This window comes from Suricata suricatta, chromosome 1 (assembly GCF_006229205.1).
Source record: "Suricata suricatta isolate VVHF042 chromosome 1, meerkat_22Aug2017_6uvM2_HiC, whole genome shotgun sequence".
NCBI classification, from domain to species: Eukaryota; Metazoa; Chordata; class Mammalia; order Carnivora; family Herpestidae; genus Suricata; species Suricata suricatta.
The window spans coordinates 95,385,143-95,408,204 of record NC_043700.1 but is presented as its reverse complement, the minus strand read 5'-3'; the positions used below and the strand labels follow the sequence as shown (position 1 = coordinate 95,408,204).

The 23,062-nt window shown below is 36.3% G+C and overlaps 1 protein-coding gene across 7 annotated transcripts in view; it reads left to right on the top strand.

The window, feature by feature from the left end:
• The window catches only part of SPATA5 (spermatogenesis associated 5), a 325,548-nt gene that overhangs the window by 249,567 nt on the left and 52,919 nt on the right, over positions 1-23,062 (top strand). For 3 of the 7 annotated variants that reach the window (XM_029941225.1, XM_029941224.1, XM_029941234.1), the window contains exon 15: positions 1,281-1,445. The exons of 1 other annotated variant lie outside the window; for it this stretch is intronic. In XM_029941225.1, coding sequence (XP_029797085.1) covers positions 1,281-1,445 — 165 coding nt within the window. Of the gene's footprint in view, positions 1-1,280; positions 1,446-3,496; positions 3,547-7,615; positions 7,652-16,031; positions 16,079-23,062 lie in introns of those variants that run through there. 3 more of the 7 variants (XM_029941247.1, XM_029941238.1, XM_029941244.1) reach the window with 3 other exon arrangements.

Here is a 23,062-nt window from a genome sequence, read left to right as displayed (position 1 = left end):
ATTTGCTATGATGTGTAGGTGTCGCTTTCTTTGTATTCATTTTATTTGAGATTCACTGATCTGGATCTTCTTGATTCTGTAAATGTGTTTACTAATTTGGGGAAATTTTGCCTCTTTTTTCTTCAAGTATTTTTTCTGCCCCATCTTCTCTTTCCTTTCCTTCTGGTATTAACACATATTAGACCTTTTGATATTGACCCATGAGTGATCTTTTCACATAAATCTTACCAATTCACCTTCTACCTAAAACTTTCCAATGACTTCTCGTTAAACATAGAATACAATCCATACTCTTTACTGTGTCAAGGCCTTATGAGCTGTCTATGACTATCTTTCTGACCTCATTCTGTACCTCTTTTTTCTTTATTCACTCTATCATATTGATTTTTTTTTCTTTCCCTGGAGCGTACCAGTCATTCTTGCCTTTGCACTTGATGTTCCATTTACCTCGAATGCTCTTCCCCCAGAATTTCTAAGGCTGACTCCTTTGGATATCAGCATAAGTTACCTCCTCAGAGAGGCTTTCTCTCACTACCCCAACTAAAAGCTGCCTCAACCTCTTACCACACCCCCCCACACACCCATTTTAGACCTGTTTCTGTTTTAATAACTTTATTGAGATAGAATAAACATAAAATTTACCCATTTAAAGTACACAGTTCAGTAGCTCTTAGTATATCCACAGATACATGCAACCATCTCCACAATCAATTTTAGACATATCTAATTCATGCTATTTCCTAGTGTATAGTGTGTGCTCAGTATCGTTTTCTGAATACATGAATTCGTTAGCTCGAAGATAATTTAGGCATTAGCCTCCAATAAAATATGAGGAAAGTTCATTCGACTGCTTTCAGCTCTAGAAGTATTCTTTTATTAGAGCTGTGCTATTTTAAGTGCTCTCTAAAACAGCATAACCCATATTTTAAGAGGTATTGCAGGAAATTCCAAAAAAAAAAAGTCTTTTGATACAATGAGTACAAGTCATATTACACACTTCCCCAAAAGAGAATAGCCATCTTTTATTGACCTGACACTTGCTGAGAAGCAGAAAGCCTCTCAGAAGTATTACTCTGCTACTTTCAGAAGTACTCTGAACATGGTTTATTTGTTTGAGTCTTTAAAATAGATTATAGAATCCCTAGTGCTTATTACATGTACTAATAATGAGTAATAGTGGGTTATTCATGAGATTCTAGATATCCCCTTTCTTTGGTACTTTTCACATGGAATGTCAGTTCTGGGATTGGGTTTTCCGCATTTTCTCATCCTCTTTACAGGCTTTGATGCGGCCTGGAAGAATTGATAGAATCATCTATGTGCCATTACCAGATGCAGCAACAAGAAGGGAAATATTTAACCTGCAGTTTCGCTCTATGCCAATCAGTAATGACGTTGATCTGGCTGAACTCATCCTCCAAACTGATACATATTCAGGAGCAGAGGTAAGATAGTTCTTCTCAAAGTACCTTTGTGGCAGGAGAGCAATGGGTTGGGGTCATTAGCAAAAAGCTGCTTGATGCCTACTGTTTTAAATAGGCATATGTTAACAGATCTTGTAACAGGTAATCACTAAGTTAAATTGCATTTTGCGTGGCCTCTATTATATCTCAGTTGTTTTTACCTGGTTTCTGTTACTTCTCAAAATGTAGTCTTCAGAGTATTAACATGATATAGTGGAGAGAACACTAGGCTAGAAGTTTCTTTTTTCTGGTTTCTTGATACATCAGTTTTCAATCATTGACACACTTCTCTGAACTTTGATTTCTTGACCTATCAAATAGAAGTGATACACAGCTTTACATATTTGTTTTCTTATAGAGAGCATAAAAATGAAATTAGGAAGTCACGCAAGTGTCCAGAAGTAAAAGATTTGGCAGAAATTGTATCATTACCATCTTTTACCATTTTGGAAAATTATGTCAGTCTACTTGTATATTAACAAAGATTCTCTCGTAAAAACTGCAGAAGGGACAGTCTGCCCTTAGCTGTGAAAGTATACTCTCAGTAGGAACAGCAAGACCTCTGGGAAAATATGAAAATTTTAAGTATGACAGATAAACATGTTTTTCTCTCCTTAGTAACTTTTTAGTTAGGCCATTTTTATTTACAATATAAATTCCATTAACATAATTGTGTCTCTTTCACATGCATTTCTTAAGAAAAGGACAGACTATAGTCCTCAACGTAGAAATATCTTTTGAATACCACTGATAAGGATTTGTACTGGGAAATTAATATCTTTTTTAGTAAGAAATTGTAGATTCTTTTTATTCTAAGTTATTCAACAGACTGAGACTCTGCATTCTATCTGCTTACTATTGTTTGTAATCTTTCTTCTGTAAATTCCAAAGAGATCAATACATAATAGATCACTAGTGGTACTCAGAGAGTACTGTAGATAAATTTTCATGCAAAATTGAACTGAGTCTATCATGCAGTCATAGCTAATTACAACAACCAAAATAAATCCTAAATCTCCTCATTGTTTTGTCTCAACTATGCACTATGTATATTTGATATTTCCCCCTTTAGAGAGGGGAAATTTTCACGAGAGGTTAAAAAAAAACACGTAGAAAGTACTTTGAGAGGCAGTTGAAGTACATACATTCCTACCTGAAAAATAATCGTTATGAGCATCTTTTGGGCATGACTATCCATTAAGTTAAAATGAACATCTAGATGCTGTTAACTGACTGCTCAGGCATTCCTAGAATTCAGTTTTTGATGTGAGACCAAGGGCAGCATCGTGTATATATGTCACTTTACAGGAAACAGCAAAGAGAAGGAACCATAAATCTTTGCTTGAGCTGAGGGAAGCGGAAGAGCAGTTAGCAAGGGATTAATGTGCCTTTCTCACTTTGAAGTAGTTCATGGTACTAACACAGAAATGCCGAACAAAAGTCAAAGCCAGTGAGGTTCATCTGGCTGAAAGGAAAAAACTCACTCGGTGCCAGGAATTATTGTACCAGCTTGCTAGTTCTCATGTGGCACATGCCTTAGTGAATCTACAGTATAAGCACATTCATTTCTCATTAATTTTTATATCAGATCCTCTAATAATAGTCACAGGAAAAATAGCAGAAACTTCTGTGTCTCCTTGAATTATTACATTTTTAGGTCCCATAATGCTAAAGTGGGGGAAGTATATCCCACTGTGGTTCTAATTGTAATCCATATTTTATTACAACTTCATAGGAATTTTCTTCAGAACTATATCTTAGTATTTCTGGAGTTTTCAATTTGGGCAAGACAGATTTGTTTCATATTGTTTGTTTTGGGTTTTTTTTTTTCTTCTGGTCTGATTAGTTAGGCAGTTCACACAGGTACCCTATCATTTGACGAGAACATATTCTTAAAAGTCTTTAAATTAATAAATATAAATTTAAGACAGATAATATTTAGCTTCCCATCTTTCCCTCCACCTCTTTCCATCAGAATGAAAATGATACTGCAATACTGAAAGCCAAAATTCATTTGATTTTTTATTTTTTAGCAGTAAGACAAATTCAAGCTGGAAACTCAGTTACCTGACTCCTACAGACCCAGTGCAGTACCACTGATGTAACTAATTTGTTTCCTCCTCAGGCCAAGGCCATATCCTTCAGCACAGAGCCTAACACATGGTACATATTCATCAAACATTTAATAAACAGAAAAAGAAAAGAGATTTTAAAAATTATATTTAGGAAAAACAGACTTCCCTGTGTTACCACAGGAGAGCCCTCTAACTTCATCGCAGTAGGTGCTGCTACACGCACTGCTACTTTTTCAGATTGAGAGAGTGTCTTGGCCACTTTGGTATCAAATGGAAATGATGATAAATTGTCTTCATAAGAGAGTAGTATCATCAGTATTATATAGTTAGTATGTTACATGTATTATATATTAATTTTAAACTGAACACTGTTAGCTGTATATACAAGAATTTGGCCAGGTGAGCCAGAGATGAGGAAACTGCCCACACCAGTGTCTGTCTTTTAGAAACATAAGATGTTTAACTGTGGTATTTTTTTTTTTAATTTTTAATTAAGTTGAGAAAGGGGCCTGCCTGGCTCAGTCAGTAGAGCATGTGACTGTTGATCTCAGTGTTGTGAGTTCAAGCCCCACATTGGCCATAGAACTTACTTTAAAGAAATAAATAAATGACAACCCAAAAAAGGCTGTAGAGAGTGATTGGAGATGATATGGGGACTTTTAATGACTGGGATGGAAGGAACTTAACTTTTTTTTTAAATGTTTTCTTTTCACCAGGTGCTTTATTTTGCCCAATCAACACTGTTTCTTAAAAGCTTACAGAGGCCCAGTGTTTCAAATGGCTTCTCATACCCTTCTGAGTTACTCCTTTTTCCCTCCTTGGAGAGCGGGTATACAGAACTGGAACAGCTCTCTAATTCTCATAAGAGTCCCAGTAGTAAGTTTGTCGCCAGCTGGAAGGGGTAGGCTCACTAGGGAGCAGCCCTTACAGAGGGGCTGGAGCAGAGAGCGGCCTTCAGCCGCGCTGCGCCGTCCCCTCCCCGGGGGCCAGAGCCTCATTGTCTTTGGCTTCTTGGCTGTAGCTTCCAGTTAATAGAAAAACATGTTGCCGTTTAAAAGCAGATGGGAATTCAGTTTAGAAGGAAATAATAAGTCTTTTTTGGTTATAGCTATTGTTTTCTTCTGCTTTGATTTTTGTTTTTTAAGTTATTTGTAGCAGATTCCACTTCATTTTTTCATTTGTCTTTTATCCAATTATCTTAGTTACTTTAGAAAACTTTTATCTTACCCAACCAACAGGAAATCAACAATCACAAATATATGCACATGAAAGGCATAACTGGGCCCTTAACCCGTGTGCCATGTGCTTGGGAACGGAGGTGACAAGTAAGATATGTAATTTCCTCTTTGTACAGGAATTTGCTGACATAGGCCAACAACTAGTAGCTGTAAAATTTGAGTTGAATGTTTACTTGCTTTTGGATGTTAATCTTTTTTTAGTGATTATCTCATTAACTGAAATTGAATAATGCCTAAAAGCCAGGATCAGTTACATATTTTATAAATAATATAGGCAATCCTAACATTTATTACATATGTCAGGATTTGAGGATTCAGCTTCCAAGAGAGGCAGTAAAGGGAAACAAGGAAGACTTTTAGTGTTGCATTGGAGTAGACTTTTAAGAGAATTACAGTCTTTTTCTTTCAGGGCAATTATAGGCAAGTTATTTAACCTCTTAGAACGCCACTTTTCTCATTTAAAACATCTAAGTTACTGAAATTATTTGTTTTTAAAATTTTTTCATGTTTTTATTTATTTTTGAGAGAGAGAGACCAAGCACAAGTAAAGGAAGGGCAGAGAGAAAGGGAGACACAGAATCTGAAGCAGGCTCCAGACTCCGCGCTGTCAGCACAGCCCAACTCGAGGCTGGAGCCACAACTTGGGAGATCATGACCTGAGCCGAAGTCAGACGCTTACCTCACAGACTGAGCCACCCAGGCGCCCTGGGGTTTGTTTGTTTGTTTGTTTGTTTGTTTGTTTGTTTTGAGAGAGAGAGAAAGAGCGTGAGCAGGGAAGGGGCAAAGAGAGATAGAGACACAAAATCCAAAGCAGACTCCAAGCTCTGACCTATAAGCACAGAGCCCGACACAGGGCTCAAACTCATGTGCTACAAGATCATGACCTGAGCTGAAGTCAGACACTTAACGGACTGCGCCACCCAGGCACCCCAATGACTGAAATTGTTTTGAGGGTTAAATGAGGTAACAAATATAAAACCAAGAAACGATGTGTGACACGTAACGAGTGCTTCATAAATGTTACTTCCCTTCGTTCGGCCGTCCTCTTATGTGTTCAGTATTTATGTCTACCTCTGAAGTATTAGATGAGACTGCTATGAGGTGGTAATGTTTTGCATTGCCTCAGTAACCAGATAATGTATCTGAAAGCTGAATTTTAAATGAATTGCTTCTTGATCTTTCCTTCAAAACATAACATATGCTTAATATGGTGATATTTTGGGTAATCTTGCGAACCTAGCGCGAGAAAGTCTTCTTAAAGCAATTTGTTAGCGTTAAATACATTCCACATTAAGTTTTTAGAAAGCTTTAATTCTATATAAATTTAATCTTTTTATCCTTGTTTGACTAAAATGATTGTCTTGCCCTAGATTTTGTTTAGTAGTCTTTGCCCTTCTGGGTCTAATAGGTCAAGGTCTTCAGGCCAGCTTGACATTAAAAATTACCTCCCAGTGTAACTCATTTATTCAAGAAGGTTCTAGTCGCCATGCTTAAGCTATTATAGCTAATAAAGAGAGAACATTAAATTAATTTTCTATCTTGTAGATTAACATTCCTTCTGACATTCTCTCTTTTCTACAACACAATGAAAACAGGAAAAAAATGTAGAGCTATTTAAGATATCTGTACACTTCCTACATGAAGTCTCTTATGACAGTTTTTCCCAAACTAAAAATCAGGATCAATGTGTTCGAACTTGGCATAGACTGGCTCTATCTAACAATACATCTGAAATAGTAATAGAACTATCTCTAGTTCTATAGCTAGAAGAGAACACCTTTTCGCAGGTCTCAGACTCTCTGGTTAGTATTGTTAGAGAGCAGCTTGGCAGGACTGTTCCTGTCCCCAGAGTGAGGCAGAGCCCACAGTGCTTAGCAACCTCCTGTACACCATCTGTAGCCTCCTTGTCCTGCCTAATCAGAGGCTGCCCTGTGAAAACATACTGCTGTGACCAACTGGGCTACTGTTCTTAAGATCCCTGTTATCTCTCTACCCCTTCTTGTGCATTTACCCTAAAATTCTGTACCCAGCATTTCAAAATAACTCTTCCTTACATACCCTACTGAAATCACTGCTTTGTTATGAAAACATCATGGCCACGCCAGCTGACAGGACTTCTCTTTTTGAATTTTTTTACACTGATTTCTGTTTCTCTCATTTAGCTCTTTGCACATTTCCCCCTGTAGTTATTTTAATATAAGCAGCCCCCAAACAAACTAAGATTCTCTACAGCAGAAACCAGGTTTTTTTACTTCTTAGAGTCCAGCAAAAGCAACCAGTATCTCATAGTCAGTGGATGTTAATGCTGGATGAATCATAAATTTATGTGTTAAATCTGTCATTTCACCAACAAAAAAAATGTCAGTTTTAACATTCACTTAAAGTGGAATTTTCTAGATTTAAATGTACTTTTGTATACATTATCTATTTGAGAATCTTAACCCTATGGGAACAGTGCTATAGCAAGAGAACTAGAGCCAAGCAAAAACAGTGGATTTGTCTGAAGTCCCACAGCAAATAAGTGACAAACCCAGGACCAGAAACCAAATCTTTAAACTCCTCCTAAAAGACTCTTCATGATTTCTTCATTCCTCTGAGTCATCTAAAGAGTCTTTGAAAGTGTTTCATTATTCCCTTTGACATACCTGAAACTTTGGTAGAGGCTTGCCTGCTCATATGGACAGTGAGTAAGTGAACTAAACAGCAGATGTGAAACATCTTTACATTTTTATATGTACTTATCTTATATGTGATTATTTTTAGTTACCTTGTTGTCATCTTCCCAAATAAGTATAAACTACTTGAAGTTATATTTTCCTTTGTTTACTGTATTTTTCAGTATTGAGAATAAGACCTGCAGTTTTGAAGGAAAAGCATAAACAACTAAGTTCCATATAATGTGTTCATGTAGCATGACCTAACAATGTGCAGAGCACTATGGGAGAAAGAACAGGGTGTGACTCACCCTGGCTGGGACTGAAGGGAGAGATGATCTGACTGTTAATGCGCGAGTAGCAGTTCTGTAAGTAGAGTGGGCCTTGGAAGCGAGCATTCCTACCTGAAAGAAAGACAGAGATGCATAAAGAACATGGTATGGGGGCGCCTGAGTGGCTCCATTGGTTAAGTATCTGACTCTTGATCTCAGCTCAGGTCTTGATCTCAGGGTCATGAATTCAAGTCCCGCACTGGGCTCCATGCTGGGTGTGAAGCCTACTTAAAAAAAGAAAAGAACATAGTGTGTTCTAGATTTGGTTAAGGTTGAAAAATGACTGGAAGAAAGAGTCTGCCTATAGAATTAGTGGGTGATAAAGCAAGAAAACTAGGTAAGACAGTGTGAAGGACCTTGAATATCATCTGAACTTGCTTTTCTTCTTTAAAGAAAAGCATTGGAGAACCAGTGAGAAATGTCATCAAATTGCTGTTATCAAAAAATTGGTGGCATTTTGTGTCCAAAGCCACCACTAGGTAGCCTACTCAGGCGGCATTATGTGAATTTAAAAAAGATGCTCCTTGGTCCCACCTGGTGACAGCTACCTTTCAGAGCAAAAGGCTTGTCAAGCAGAGCATGAGCTTTCATAAAGTCCATATTTCAGTCCTTATCCCCACACTAAGCTGGGCATCCTTGTATAGACACAACCTTCATATCTCTACAAAGCTGTTTAATTTTTGGCTTATCCACTTTTAAATATCCCTCAGAGTGCCCAGCACACTAGCTCATATAAAGTTGCTATGAATTCATTGAATAAAGAAATTTAGATTTTTACATCCCAAGTAGATAAACTACTTTCTGTGACTTTAAGATTTGCCTCATCAACCCTTGGACAAACATGTTTTGTGAATGGGGTAAATTATGAGCATTTATTATTTATTATCAATTATGGGGGGAGATGGGAATATTAAAGATGTCTTTACACATCTCTTTGGATGTGAGAGTGATCTGGCTGTGACATTTGTCAACCCATTGATTGTTAGGGCTAATTCAGCTGATCTGGCTGGCTAGGCTGGTGTCCTCTTCTTCCCTCATGGCTCCACATGCATGCCTCCAAAGCTATGTTTGAAGAGGACATACAGTTGAAGAGGACCATTCTTTGGTGGAGTGTATACAGGAAGCTGCGCAGCCCTGCCAGAACACCCAGGCAGGCTCTCAAGGACTATTTGTAGGAGAGTGTACGTACGGTAGTCTTAAGACTCGAGACATATCCAAATGAGGCACTGCACATGGCGGTCTGCCTTGCTTCAGAACAACCACAAAGATAACCTGTGCAGTGTTAAACCAGCCATGAGGTGCAGCGCCTGGTATGAATGGCCAGAATGTTGAAAGTCAGGTGCCTTATGCCCTCTGAGCCATCCTATCACATATAATATTGAATATAAGCTCCTGGGGCCAGCACCTTATTTCCACAGCTCTTTTCGGTTGCTAAAATGTGCCTGTTCTTGCAAATGACTTGATAGAATCTTTAGAGCAAAAAGCAGCATATACTGAAAGCAGATATTCAGGCTGTAACTTTTAAGGCAGCCCACCACCCCTCTTCTTCCGCTTTCCCCCTGCAACTTTACAATTTACATACTAAGTGAAGAAATTTGGTAAAAGCCAAGACTTGGACTTTAATCCTATCTTGGCCGTGTATTACAGTAGTAGTTTGGCCAAATCAGTTATGATCTCTAGAACTCAGTTTTCACATTTCAACAGGGGAGGTGGGACTATGCTCTCTGTGATCCTTTCTTGTGTTAAAAATCTATGTAGTTATATACCTATCGTGGATTAAAATAATTGTGTAAGGAATCTCTTAGGGATTGAATTTCCAGAGATCTGTAACATGGTTTTGTTTCTAGAAAACAGTGCTTCTGGAAGCCTGGGATTTTAGGGTCTTAGTCAGTGTCTCTAAGTATTTGCTACTGTGGCCTACAGATCCTATTCATAGCACCAGAGGATTAAAGATTGACAGTGCATAGAATTCAGGATTTAATAAAATTCTCCTTAGCAATTTTCCACTGAATGGAAATAAAAGTTTTATCTGCTTAGAGATTCCCAGTGATTTTTTTTTCCCTGAAAACTTCGGTTTCTCTGCATTTCAACTTTCTCAAGAACAGCTAGTCAAGTTCAGTATCTATGATTCTGGAAACATTACGATAAAAAGTATTGTAAAATGGAAATAAGCACCAACCCACCTTTTCCCTAAACTCTTTGTTAAGAAAGTAAGTGAAAGTTACAAAGTTACAATGTTCATGTTAATGTACAGTTTTAAAAATGTCCAGTATTATGCTGGATTATGCTGGCAGCACATATACTAAAAATCCAGTATGGAGATGTAAACACCCTCTGTATCTCTAAACTTTAGCTTCTACTCAAATTGGCAATACAGGAACCTTAATTTAGCTTACCTGAAGGCTATTTTCTATGTTAGATAGGATGTTTACACCAAAGCAAATCATTTTCCAGAACACCTTGTGCTGCCATACCTGTATTACTGACTCCTTGCCAGATGTTTAAAGCTGCTGTTAGCTTACAAGAAGCATTAGTCAGAAAGGAAATGGACTTCGTTGAATGAGAGGCTGGCTAGCAACAAACTTAATAGAGCATTTTATAACAAAATACTGAAAACCCTTTATAGGGAAGCAGTATATCAAGGCAACCAGTTAGTCAAGACCTTCTGATCTAGTCCCCAAACATCGGCCCAGGCTGAATCTGTAGCTATGAAGAATTACGCAGGCAACAATAGTGCTGATTTAATAAGCATTTTAACCTTCCATCTTGTTTCTGCTCTTCCAGATTCTTAGTCTCTATTAACACATGCTGGCTCCCCATTATTTTTGCACATTTAATCCATGCTTCTTCATCTTCAAAAGAATGGTAAATTTTAGGGGTTCTACGAACTTGGGAAGAACACAATTTTAAAAAGTTGTATAAAGCATGCTATTAATTCTGTATTTATAGATTCTGATGGAGTGGATATTTTTGTTACGTTATTTCAAATGATAGGTTAATTTCTAATAATTCTAATTATTCTATATATGAAAAGAATGCCACAAATGTATGTGAAAACTGTTTACCAAGAATATTTTAAACTATGCGAAGCTGCATTTTAGTTAAGCAAATGGGTTATGGAATGAGAAAGATCTGAGTCCAAATGTCTAGTATTTCCTACCCCGTGATCAGTTTCCTTATATGTAAATAAGTATAGGAAGAGTCTCTGTTTCATAAATCTGTTGTCCAGAATAGATGAAATAATTCCTGTAAGGCACTTATCCTTATAAGTAACAGCAAGTGCCCAATAAGTAATTTTCATTATATTTTTTAAAATCAGCAGACGCAGTCTAAGTGATCTTTAACATTAAAAAATCTGCAGTCTATTTATTTTTTAAATTTTATTGCCTTAGATTCTATAAACATTCATAATGAGTGTTTCATATATATGTCATATTTTTTGTCTTAGTAGTGTGTTCTTTAAATTCAAATTCTATCTCATTGTTACATGCAGTATTTATTTCAGCTAGTTTATAAACATTGTTATCCTTATTTTTATTTTTTCTTGTTAAAAATGTATACTAATTTTTACTCTCAAGTGTGTAAAGCTAATGTTTCCCTACAAAGTACTTATATAATATCCCTGTATCAGCATATTTTTTAAGGTAATCATAGTTACTAGTATACAACTTAATTCTAACTTTTTTTAATATAAATTTTGTTGGTTGAAAAAAGTGAACCTATCAACTTTAGAAAGTTGAGGGTTTCTGTTTCTACTAGAATAATCACTTAGGAAATATGCATACCTAATTACTGTACCTTTTATTTAGGTTAGGTTTAAACTTAGGTATTTAGGTAAAGTCCAGAAATCTAACACTAATGACAAAATACTACATGTCATTTGCTGTATGATGGTGACATAGGGATGTTCTCATTCTTCATCGCCAAATGACAGTAATTCTGAGTTCTCAAAGGTGTCATTCTGTTAAAATGCTACTAAAACTCTCTAAAATGGTTGTTCGAAGTTGCAGCTCAGTCATTAAATTCTTCTAAAATATAACCTTCACTATGTTTTGGAAATTTAAAAACAGAATCTAAACTTTCCGTGAGCTTGAAAGAAAAGTAGCATTACTGAAATCTTTGGAGCTTTCTTTTTTGTTTTGATTATGTTTTCAATCTCCAAATATTATGGCTAATGTTTGTTATCAATACTTAACTCTCTTTTTGCTATTAAAATCTGGAAAATGGATTTTTTTTTGCTTTTATATTTGTAGGAAGGTTTCCTTATCCAAGACATTATGTGTAATGCACATGCCATATTTGCCATTGTGGAAGTTTCAAATTATATACTAATTATTTTCTCTTTTCCTTCAGAATTTAAAAAAAAATCCACTTAAACTGTTTCTGGCATTAGAACAAGACATTTTTTCAGTAGTAGTAAAAGTAGCCCCTTGGCATATTTTTTAGTCACTTCAAAAGATCCTTAAGGAGTAGTTTTATATTTCAAACCAAGAATTGCATTTAGTTTGCCTAGCTTTAACTTCTTGCCAAAATCCTTAAAAATGTAAAAAGTCATACAGATAACCTCAGATACAAAAGTAGTAGTCCCCAGCATTTTGTATTTTGTTGTTGTTGTTGTTGTTGTTGTTGTTGTTGTTGTTATTGTTGGGTGCCATAAGCCTGTGCCAGAACTGGAATTTGGTGGAAATAATTTAATTCCAGAAGTTGTCAATTCAAAATGAAATTTCTTTTTATGCCACTGAGTTGATCATAATTGACATGAAATATTCACACATGCACAGGGTCACAAAAGCTGGTCTGATGGTTCATTAATGGCTTCCCTGTAGTTTAATAAAAGATACTTATGCTATGACTTCATCTGTCATTCATTTATTAAATTAATATTGTACATCTGCCTTGTGCCAGACATCAAAAACCTCCTGCCATGTCTAGTCAACCTTAATTTTAAACCCTATGGGATATTTTCATGGGTAGATTAATACCTTCATTGCTTTTAATTAATGCATTTAAATTTTTTTATTGTTTATTTTTGAGAGATTGAGAGGCAGACAGAGTGCTCGAGCAGGAGTGGTGCAGAGAGAGAGGGAGACACAGGCTCCAGGCTCTGAGCTGTCAGCACAGAGCCCAATGCGGGGCTGGAACTCACCGTAAGATCATGACTTAACTGACTGAGCCACCCAGGCACCCCTAAATTATGCATTTTTCCCAAAATATCAGTTTATAAAATTTTAGAGAATTATGTAAAGCAAGTTACATTAATATTTTCATTCATTTTGTACTTGTATGTAAAACTAAAAACCAATAATTAAATTTTAGAGACATAAAATAACTCAAGTGAGGACAAGACTTGGTTGACATTATACATTTTAAATTATGTAAAAATTAAGACACATTGAAGTTCAATTTTAACATGACCTAGCTTAGTATAAAATTTGGTGTAATGTGGAGATAATTTGGATCCTACCCCAGGTGGTTTTCTGCAGTTAGTACCAAGAGACCTCATTATAATAATTTTCCATAATAATATGGCATAAAATAGTATATAACTATGTTCTGTATTATTTTGAACTGTTATTTTGATATTCAAGTAGTGATAGTCCTAAGGACCTCCAAGGGTCCTGAACATAACTACATAGGTATTTGAAGAATCAGTTGACCTGCTGCCTGAACCACTTTTATCCGTAAAGCTATGTTTAAATTAGCTCTCTATATAAACTGAGCATGTTCTATAAGCCAACCATTCATGAGGATAGTGTATTCTCTTCTTTGATAGCAAACACTTTTGGTGATCAGTGTATAATTCATGTTTTAGTCATATAATAGACAAAATGTAGAATAAAGCAAAAGCGAATATTGCTGCCATTTTGTGTGCATCACAGAGAAAGCCAGAGCTTTGGAGGGCGGGGGGGAAATGACAGTGCCTAGTAAGTTTCAAGTTGTCTTTACTTTTTTCCTAATGGCAACTGCTTACCATTTTTAAGTAGTCTACAGTGGACTGAATTGTTTCCACAAAATTCATCTGTCAAAGCCATAACCCTCGATGTGATTATACTCATAGGTAAAGCTTATAAGGAGGTAGTTAGGATTCAATAAATTCATAAGTGTGGGGCCCTAATAAGACCTCCTGTATGCATGGAAGAAAGACCACGTGAAGACACAATGAGAAGGTGGCTGTCAGCAAGACAGGAAGGGCATCCTCACCAGGACTTGACCATGTGGGCACCTGACCTCAGACTTTTAGCCTCCAGATGTGATAGCAAATAAATTTCTATTCCTCCACCACCCAGTCTTTAGTATTTTGTTTTTGCAGGCCGAGTAGGCCAAGTCCATTATCATTCACTTCTTTATAGCACTGGTCATGTTATATTTTGAGGTTATTTCTTTGTAACTAATAAAAAATGATTTCTATAAATTTATAGTCGTTAATTTCCTCCTGAATTCTCTTTGAGAATCAGATGATTATAGGCAGTTCCTAGTTTACCAAAAATTTACTGCAAGTTTCCTTTTGAGAATTCAGAATATACTTATTTCTAGAAGCAGTACTTCTAGGACAGTTTCCCACAGCAGTTCTCCAAAAAGTATTTCACCACTAGTATAAGTAATCTAAAAGTTGCCAACAAGTTATAGCTCCCAGAGGCAGAACATGCATTATTAAAACCAATCAAAGGAAAAAGGGAGATTTTGTTTTCTTTTTTAGACACAAAGCCCGCCTCCTGCAAGATTAGATTAGACAAACTCTGTCTTCACTTTTCACCCTTCACTTCCAAGTTTTCTGTCCCACCCCCAGTATCCTCTAGACCTGCTTTTCTGAGTGCTTTTTTTTCTGACAGTCCCAATCAGTGGTCTCAGAAAACCATCTGATTGAATCAAATCACTATCCTGCCAAACAATCAGTTTTACTACAAGGGCATCTGCATTTTTTAAAATTTTTACTCTCCCAAATCAGCCTCTAACTGGTTAATTTTCCAGTTGTATCAAAACAAATGAATAAAAAAAGAATTCCAGAGTATTCTAATCTGCTTTCTGTAGCTTTTCTTAACTTTCTCTTAACTCTTTTACCTTCCCTCCTTTGCTGACTTTCAAGATACTTAAAGGGCTCAAATTTCCTTGTAAAAAAGGTTTATTCCACACCAACAATTTTTACATTAAAAAAGCCTCCAACGAACATAAATAAAAGTGTTTATAATTTGTTGAAAATACTTCCCAATCCTTTCTACTGTATGCAATTACGTTTTTACCTGGTTATAATCAAATTGCTTAATACATTTTATTGACTCTATGGTATTAGTCTGCCCTCATTTTAAACACTGCTATTATCTTTTACTGAGCCTTGTTGGGGAACTTTGAGTCAGAAGTTAAAAGGAAGGTAATGGTAGTAGAAGATCCTGTAGTAAGTGATTTTATAATTGGGAAATCCTTATATTTTAGAGGATGGTTTAAAACACTGTCTCTGGAAGCATTAGGGTCCTTTGGCATTATCTCAGGTTTAGAATGGAAGTGCAGAAGGGGAAGGACCCTAGAGCCCCTCACCCGGGCTTCAGATGGGGGAGATCGATTTTAATCTGTAAGATTTTGTTTGATAACAGTGATTTGTTCCTAAAAGAATTTCGTCCGTTTAAGACAAAATTCATAGTTAAAAATGCAGAAAATTGAGTTTTCCACACAAGCACCAAAAAGACAGCTGAGATAAAGAATAAAATTAGTAACCAATTTTGGCCCTTTGTAAGAAGCTTTTCTTTATTAAACAGTTTTATATAAAATTTTTGGAAATATAAGAGAAGCAACCTGGTGGCTCAGTCAGTTAAGCATGTGACTTTGGCTCAGGTTGTGATCTCGCAGTTCCTGAGTTCAAGCCCCATGTCAGGATCTGTGCTGACAACTCAGAGCCTGGAGCCTGCTTCAGATTCTGTGCCCTTCTCTCCCTGCCCCTCCCCTGCTCATTCTCTCCCTCTCCCTCCCTTTCTCTCTCTCTCTCCCTCTCTGTCTCTCAAAAATAAATAAAACATTTTTTAATTTTTTTAATGTTTTATTTTTATTTTTTAGAGAGAGAGAGAGTGTGAGGCACCCCTAAATAAAACATTTTTTAAATTTTTAAAAAAGCACTTCTTAAAAATATTTATAAAAATTTTATCACCAATCCTTCAGCATGACCCCTAAACCTAGGCTGTATATGCTTAATACCATATTTGTGTAATATTTGTGTACAAATTCTGAAAAATAGTATTTTCTATTATCAAAGGATCAAATGTGTTTTTTTTTTCTTTTTCAGTGATGCAAGTTATGTATGGGAATCTGATCTCCAAATATTTGTCTCACTAGAAAAATTAGGAATGTTTCTCCTACCTTCCTGAAAGATATGCTTTGAGTAGTTAGAATTATCTCTTAAATGTCATTTTTAATAATATGTATATGTTTTATTAATAGATTTTAGTTTTGAGCAATTTGGGGCTTACAGAAAAATAAGTGGAAGGGGTGCCTGAATGGTTCAGTTGGTTAAGCATCCAACTGTTGATTTTAGCTCAGGTCATGATCTCACGGTTCATAAGTTCAAGCCCCACATCCTCTTTGGGATTGTCTGTCTTTCTCTCTCCCCCTCTGTTTCTGCCCCTCCCCTACACATGTGTGTGCTCTCCTTCACTCTTTCTCTAAAAAGAAAAGAAAAGAAAAAGAAGTGGAAGATACAGAGTTCCCATTTACTTTCTCACCTCCTTCTCCCAGTTCCCCCTATTATTAATCTCTTGCATTATTGTGACATATTTGCTAAAATTGTTGAGCCATTATTGATACATATATTTTTTAATGTTTTATTTATTTTTGAGAGACACAGAGCATAAATAGGGGAGAAGCAAAGAAAGAAAGAGACACAGAATTCAAAGAAGGCTCCAGGCTCTGAGTTGTCAGCACAGATCCTGACATGGGGCTTGAACTCAGGAACTGCGAGATCACAACCTGAGCCAAAGTCACATGCTTAACTGACTGAGCCAGCCAGGTGCCCCAGTATATTGTTATTACTAACTAAAGTCCACAGTTTATATTAGGGCTCACTCTTGATGGTGTACTTTCTATGGATTTTGACAAATGTGTAATGACATTTGTACCCACCATTATTGTATCATATAGAATAATTTCACTGCCCTAAATATCCCCTGTGCTTCACCTGTTCCTACCTCCTTCATCCTAAACCTGTGATCTTTTTATTGTCTACACAGGTTAGCCTTTTCCAGAATGAAATATTACTGGAATCTCCTTTCACATGTTTCCTTCATGTCTTTTTATGGGCTGATAGCTCGTTTCTTTTTACTACTGAATATTTCATCATCTGCATGTACTATAGTTTATTTATCCATTCACTGACTGAAGAACATCTTGGTTGCTTACAAGTTTGGGTAATAAAGCTGCTATAACCATTATGTGCAAGTTTCTTTTTATTTAAGTTTATTTCTTATTTTGAGAGAGAAACAGAGAGAGCAAATGTGAGGGGCAGAGAGAGAGAGTGAAAGAAAGAATTCCAGGTGGTCTCTGCACGGTCAGCACAGAGCCTGATGCGAGGCTCAAACTCACAAACCGCGAGTTCCTGACCTGAGCTGAGACCAAGAGTCAGATACTTAACTGACCGAGCTACCCAGGTGCCCTGGATTAAGATTTTATTTACCCTTTGGGGTAAATGCTTGGGAGTGTAATTGCTGGATCATATGGTAAGAATATGTTTACTTTTTATAAGAAACTGACAAACTGCCTTCCAATGTGACTGTTCTATTTTGCATTTTCATCAACATTGAATGAAAGTTCTTATTGCTAGGTATCCTCATCAGCATTTGATATTGTCAGCATTTTAGACCATAGTCATTCTAATACATGTGTAGTGGTGTCTCATTGTTAATATGCAATGCCCTAATGATATATGGTGTTTAGCATATTTTCGTATGCTTAATTAGGTTACTTGTTTACTTATTTGAATTTTAAGAGTTCTTTGTATATCTTAGATGCTATTCCTTTACTACATTTGTGTTTTCTAAAAATTTTCTCCTAGTCTATGGCTATTTTTTCACTCCAATATCTTTCATAGAGCAGAAATTTTTTTTAAACAATTTTGATGTTTATTCTTGAGAGAGAGACAGACAGAGCATGAGTGGGGGAGAGGCAGAGAGAGAAGGACACACAGACTCCGAAGCAGGCTCTGATCTCTCAGCACAGAGCCCAACGCAGGGCTCAAACTCCCAAACCGTGATATCATGATATGAGCTGAAGTCAGATGCTTAACTGACTGAGCCACCCAGGCACCCCAGAAACTTTTAATTTCAATGAATTATCTTTTGTTAAGATAATTTAAAAATATCTTTAAAATATTTTTTCTTTCAAAATATATTTGGTAATGAATTCAATGTATTATTTCCAGAAAAAGATATATTATATCTTTTTATAATATATCATTATATTTGGAAATATAAATTTTATGCTTTATAAATGTTTACGAATAAAAAAATCACCATATTTGCTCACTAGTTTATTTTTGTCCTCATTTTATAGCTGGTGATTTATAACTTTTAATGGCAAAGGAGAATTATTCCCTCAAAGAACTCTTAATCATGAAGAAAACCATTCTCTTTTCTTTTGAACATTATGCTACTGTATTTGAATCAGATATTCTGCCTGCATCAATAGAAAAACATTCTCCTTAGAAACTGGGACTCCCTACTCAACGGGAGTAGTTTTAACTTGGGCACATGCAGTATTTTATATGTAGATCACACACTGCACAAAGGCAGTGCTATACCGCATGTTTTAAAACACAGGAGAAGTGTACTAGGAGATGATAGATGAGACGGGGGCATTTTCAATGAAGAAGTACATTATAGAAAGTTTTTCCATTTTTTAAGACTTCTGTGATTCAGAAACCTTGTCACATCACATACTGGCAGTGATGTAATAGAGTCTCATTCTCTAAGTTCTGCTGCTAAGTCACTTTGTGACCTTGAGTAAGTCATACTGTCTTTGTATTTCTGTATCTTTATGCTGAATGAAATAATTCCTAAGAGCCTATCTTTACATATCTTTATGTCTCTTACTTCGCACTACCACCTGTTATTTTTAAAGAGTATTAGAGCTAATGCTAGAGGAAAAACTGTCTATGAAAACACAAATATTGCCCACATTATAAAATGGTAAGAGAAATTTAAAGCAAGTAATTTTTTCACATACAGCATTTTCTAATTTTTTAATCTTATTCAAAAGATAACTGAGGATTTTTAAATGATAACAATTTGCTGACATGTCTCTTGGACATATATCTATTTGGAATATATCCCAGTAGGTACAGAGTAGCAAAACATGGTCTTTGGCAATGCTATACATATTAGAAAAGCTTAACGCGTAACATTTATAGACTATGATTCTTTCTGCTTGCCCCTATGAAGAAAGCAGAGGTAAGGCAGGTTTTAAAACTGAGGCACCATTACTAAATGGCATCCAAATTACATAGAAATACTGCCCTAAAATTTTGGGATTCTTTTGGCCTAATGTTTTTTATGCCCTACTTTGTTCTCATTCGATTTTAGCTAGAACAGTATTCTCATTATTTTTATTAGAACTCAAGTTCACCTAGCAGTTATATGCAATGGGTCAACTGTCACCCCTTATGGAACCCTAAGTGACTGTCTCAGTAAACCAAGGGCAGATTTGTATCAATAGACCCCCTATACATGACTATCTGAAATATTTTCCAATGTCTAATAAGAGTTTGCTTTGCTCCTCTTTAAACAATGTGTGTTTTAAATCCCAAATCTTCCAAGTAAGCTAAATCATTAAGAAAATTCTCGAAGAGATTCATAAGTCATCAAAATGACAAAAAATTCAAAAATATGTCCATAAAACTTTATAGTTTGTGAGGAAAGTTTTGGAACTTCAGACATGTGCTTTAGATTTTGAAGACAATGTCTATCTTTAGACTTTCTCATCTCTCAATATGAAATTCTTCCCCTCTTACTAATTAATTTATACTGAGCCCAAAGCCCATTTTTTTCCCCAAAAGTTTTTTTCCAGGCTGACATCATTTTTGTGAAAATGCCTGAGACTAGGTCAGAAGAACACAGCAAAGTCTGCTGGGACCAACTCCAAAGATCTGGAGTGACGGGGTGTGTGGTGGTTCACTTTCTCTTCCTGTTTTGGTAACTGACACATTATCTTTTACAACCCTTGTTGGTAACAGTTTTCTGTAGGTGAATTGTATAATTAATGTGAGATTACTAAAGAATGCAATCAGATGAATGAACAGTAGTTGAGACCATACTCTTAAGGAAGAAAGGACTTGTAAAGACAAAGATTTGAAACAATCATTTCATTTCAAAAAATGAATTAGTGTGAAAATGAAAATTGTTTCAGGTCTTATGTTCAAGTGTTTAATCCATTTCAAGTTGATTTTTGTGTATGGTATAATACAGGGGTTCAGTTTCATTCTCTTACATGAGAATACTCAGTTTTCCTATCACTACTGAAGAAACTATCTTCCCCATTTTTTCCCCTGTTTCAGGCTCCTTTACTGAAAATTAATTGACTGCATTTGTATGAGTTCATTTCAGGGCTCTCCATTATGTTCCATTGATCTATGCATCTGTTTTTAGGCTAAAACTGTACTGTTTTGATTACTCTACCTCTCGAATACAGTTTAAAATCAAGACATGTGATGCCTCTAGCCTTGTTCTTCTTTCTCAAGATTTCTTTGACTCTTCAGGGTCTATTGTGGTTCCATACAAATCATAGGATTATTTGTTGTATTGTATGAAAAATGCCATTGGATTTTTTTATTGGGATTGCATTGTATCTGTAGATCACTTTGGATAGTATGGACATTTCAACAGTATTAATTGTTTCATTCCACAAACATGGGATATGTTTCCATTTACTCGTTCTTCTTTAATTTCTCTCATCACTGTCATAGTTTTCAGTGTACAGATGTTTTTTATCTTCTTGGATAAATTTAGTCCAAAGTGTTTTAATTTTTGTAGCTATTGTAAATGAGATTGTTTCTTAGTTTTTCTTTCTGGTAGTTCAGAGCTGGGTCACCAGACATTCACTAGGTCCTTCTAGGGAGATACTGGATACTTGATTTTATTGTTTGAGCGAGCCAGAAAGAGAAAGCAGGGAAATGTCTGCTGGCTTCCCCCAAGGATTAGAGCCAACTCTAAATGCATGCTATAATTAAGCAGCCGGACCCCTCAGGTAGCAGCTTGTAAAGTATGCATTCAGACTCCTAAGAAAGACTAGAAGATGTTCGGTTTTGTCGGGTCCCGCTGTGCTGAGCCCTAAGGGGATAGCAGCATGAATGCTCATCTACCCATCAAGCACTGCTTCTTTGCTGTAGTCTTATGGGTCTCGGGTATGCCAGTCCTGTTGGCTTTCAGAGCTGGATGTTTGGGGAACCCAGTCTTCAGATGGGGCCCTAGATGTGTGGTCCAAACACTTCACTCCTCAAGGACAAGTTGAGAGTTGGGGTGTCTTCCCAGATTGTATGAATGCTGCGCCAGGAGTAGAGTTTTTAGTGAGAGTACATCTCAGCCTTTCCTACCCACTTCAATGTGTTTTCTCATTTGCCCAGTGTATACGAGTCTCCCATAGAGGACTGCTCTGTGTATGTACATGTGGTATATCTGTGGGAAGAGAGAAGTTCTGTTGCTATATTGGTTGACTTCCTAACTGCTTTCCTTTTTATAGTATAAAATCAAAATTCTTTTCGTAATATCAGGCAATGCAAGGATAACCAAAAACAGACCAGAAATGGATGTATTTCTTTGCCAAGTCTTGTTGCCTGCATTAAGAAAGTAACAGATGCCAGGGCCGCTCAGTCAGTTAAGTCTCCAACTTTAGCTCAGGTCATGATCTCTGGGTTCGTGAGTTTGAGCCCCTAGTCTGAGCTGTCAGAGCCTGGAGCTTGCTTCAGATTTTGTGTCTCCCTCTCTGTCTGCCCCTTCCCCTTCTCTCTCTCTCTCTCCCTCTCTCTCTCTCTCTCTCTCTCTCTCTCTCTCTCTCTCTCTCTCTCTCTCTCAAAAATAAATAAATATTTTTAAAAATTTTTTTAAAGAAACTAACATGCCAAATGGGAGTTCATAGTAGAACAGAATGTAAGTTATGATCTAGATTTATCTTTTTATATTTTTTAATGAGTAATTTGGAAGCTTTGTTTGAGGTAATTGTAAGCAAAACTCTGAGAAATAGTGTTTATTCTGGGAGAGGCTGTAGGACTTTGCTTAGAATTGTTCAGTTCCTTCCCTTATTTCTCTAGAGAAACACATGGACTTTATTTGCAGACCTTAATTACAACGTTAACTTACATTAACATATTAAAGATTGAAGATTCGCCTGCTCTGTTTCATTTCCTGTGTAACACCTTGTCTTTTTTTTTTTTTAAAGTTTATTTTTTTATTTTTAGAGACTGAGGCACGGTGAGTTGGGGAGGGGCAGAGAGAGAAGGAGAGAGAGAGAATCCCAAGGAAGCTCCATGTTAATATGATCTCATGAACCGTGAGATCATGACCTGAGCCAAAATCAGGAGTCTGACACTTAACTGACTGAGCCACCTACAGACCCCAACATCTTGTCTTTAAAGAATTATGCTTTGCTTTTCCCACCTGCCTGTCACCCATAGGGCTGCTGTTGCATCCCACCTTGGTGGGGATAAATTTATCTTATTAGATGAGGAATACAAGGATGTTTAGAACATTTTGTTGTGTAGCTGCAGCTTGATAGAACTTTTCAATTGAGTCTTCTGCTCTCACTCAGCTTAGGTTCAGAAAGCCATTTATGACCACATCCAGCCTGAATTAGATACCTGTACTCTGTATCCCATAATACCTTGTACATTTCTCTTTCATATCTAGATTTTTTTAAAAACCTTTGTTAACACAGAATCAGTAAAAGTAACTAATTGATTTTGAGAATCTTGACTAATGAGATAGGATCTACCTACCCCAGTTTATTTTGGTAACTTTAAGCTAAAATGGGTTCTTCAACTTAGCACCTGGTGATGATGGAGAAAAGTTATTGAAAATGTCTTAACATACACAGTGTAGTAAAACTCCAGCAGATTTTACTGACATATCTCTCTTGTAATAGTTTCTGATCGTTTCTCATTCCTGTAGTATGTCTGTAGGAAACATTCTGGTTCACTTTTGCATCTCAACCACATGTCTTGGTGCTATTATCTTATACTATGTCCATAGTCCTTTTTTAAAATTTCAGGGATGTTATTGCAAAGTCCTTGAATGTGTATTTCCTCAATGTAGCCTTTAAGAACAGAGCCCTTAAAAA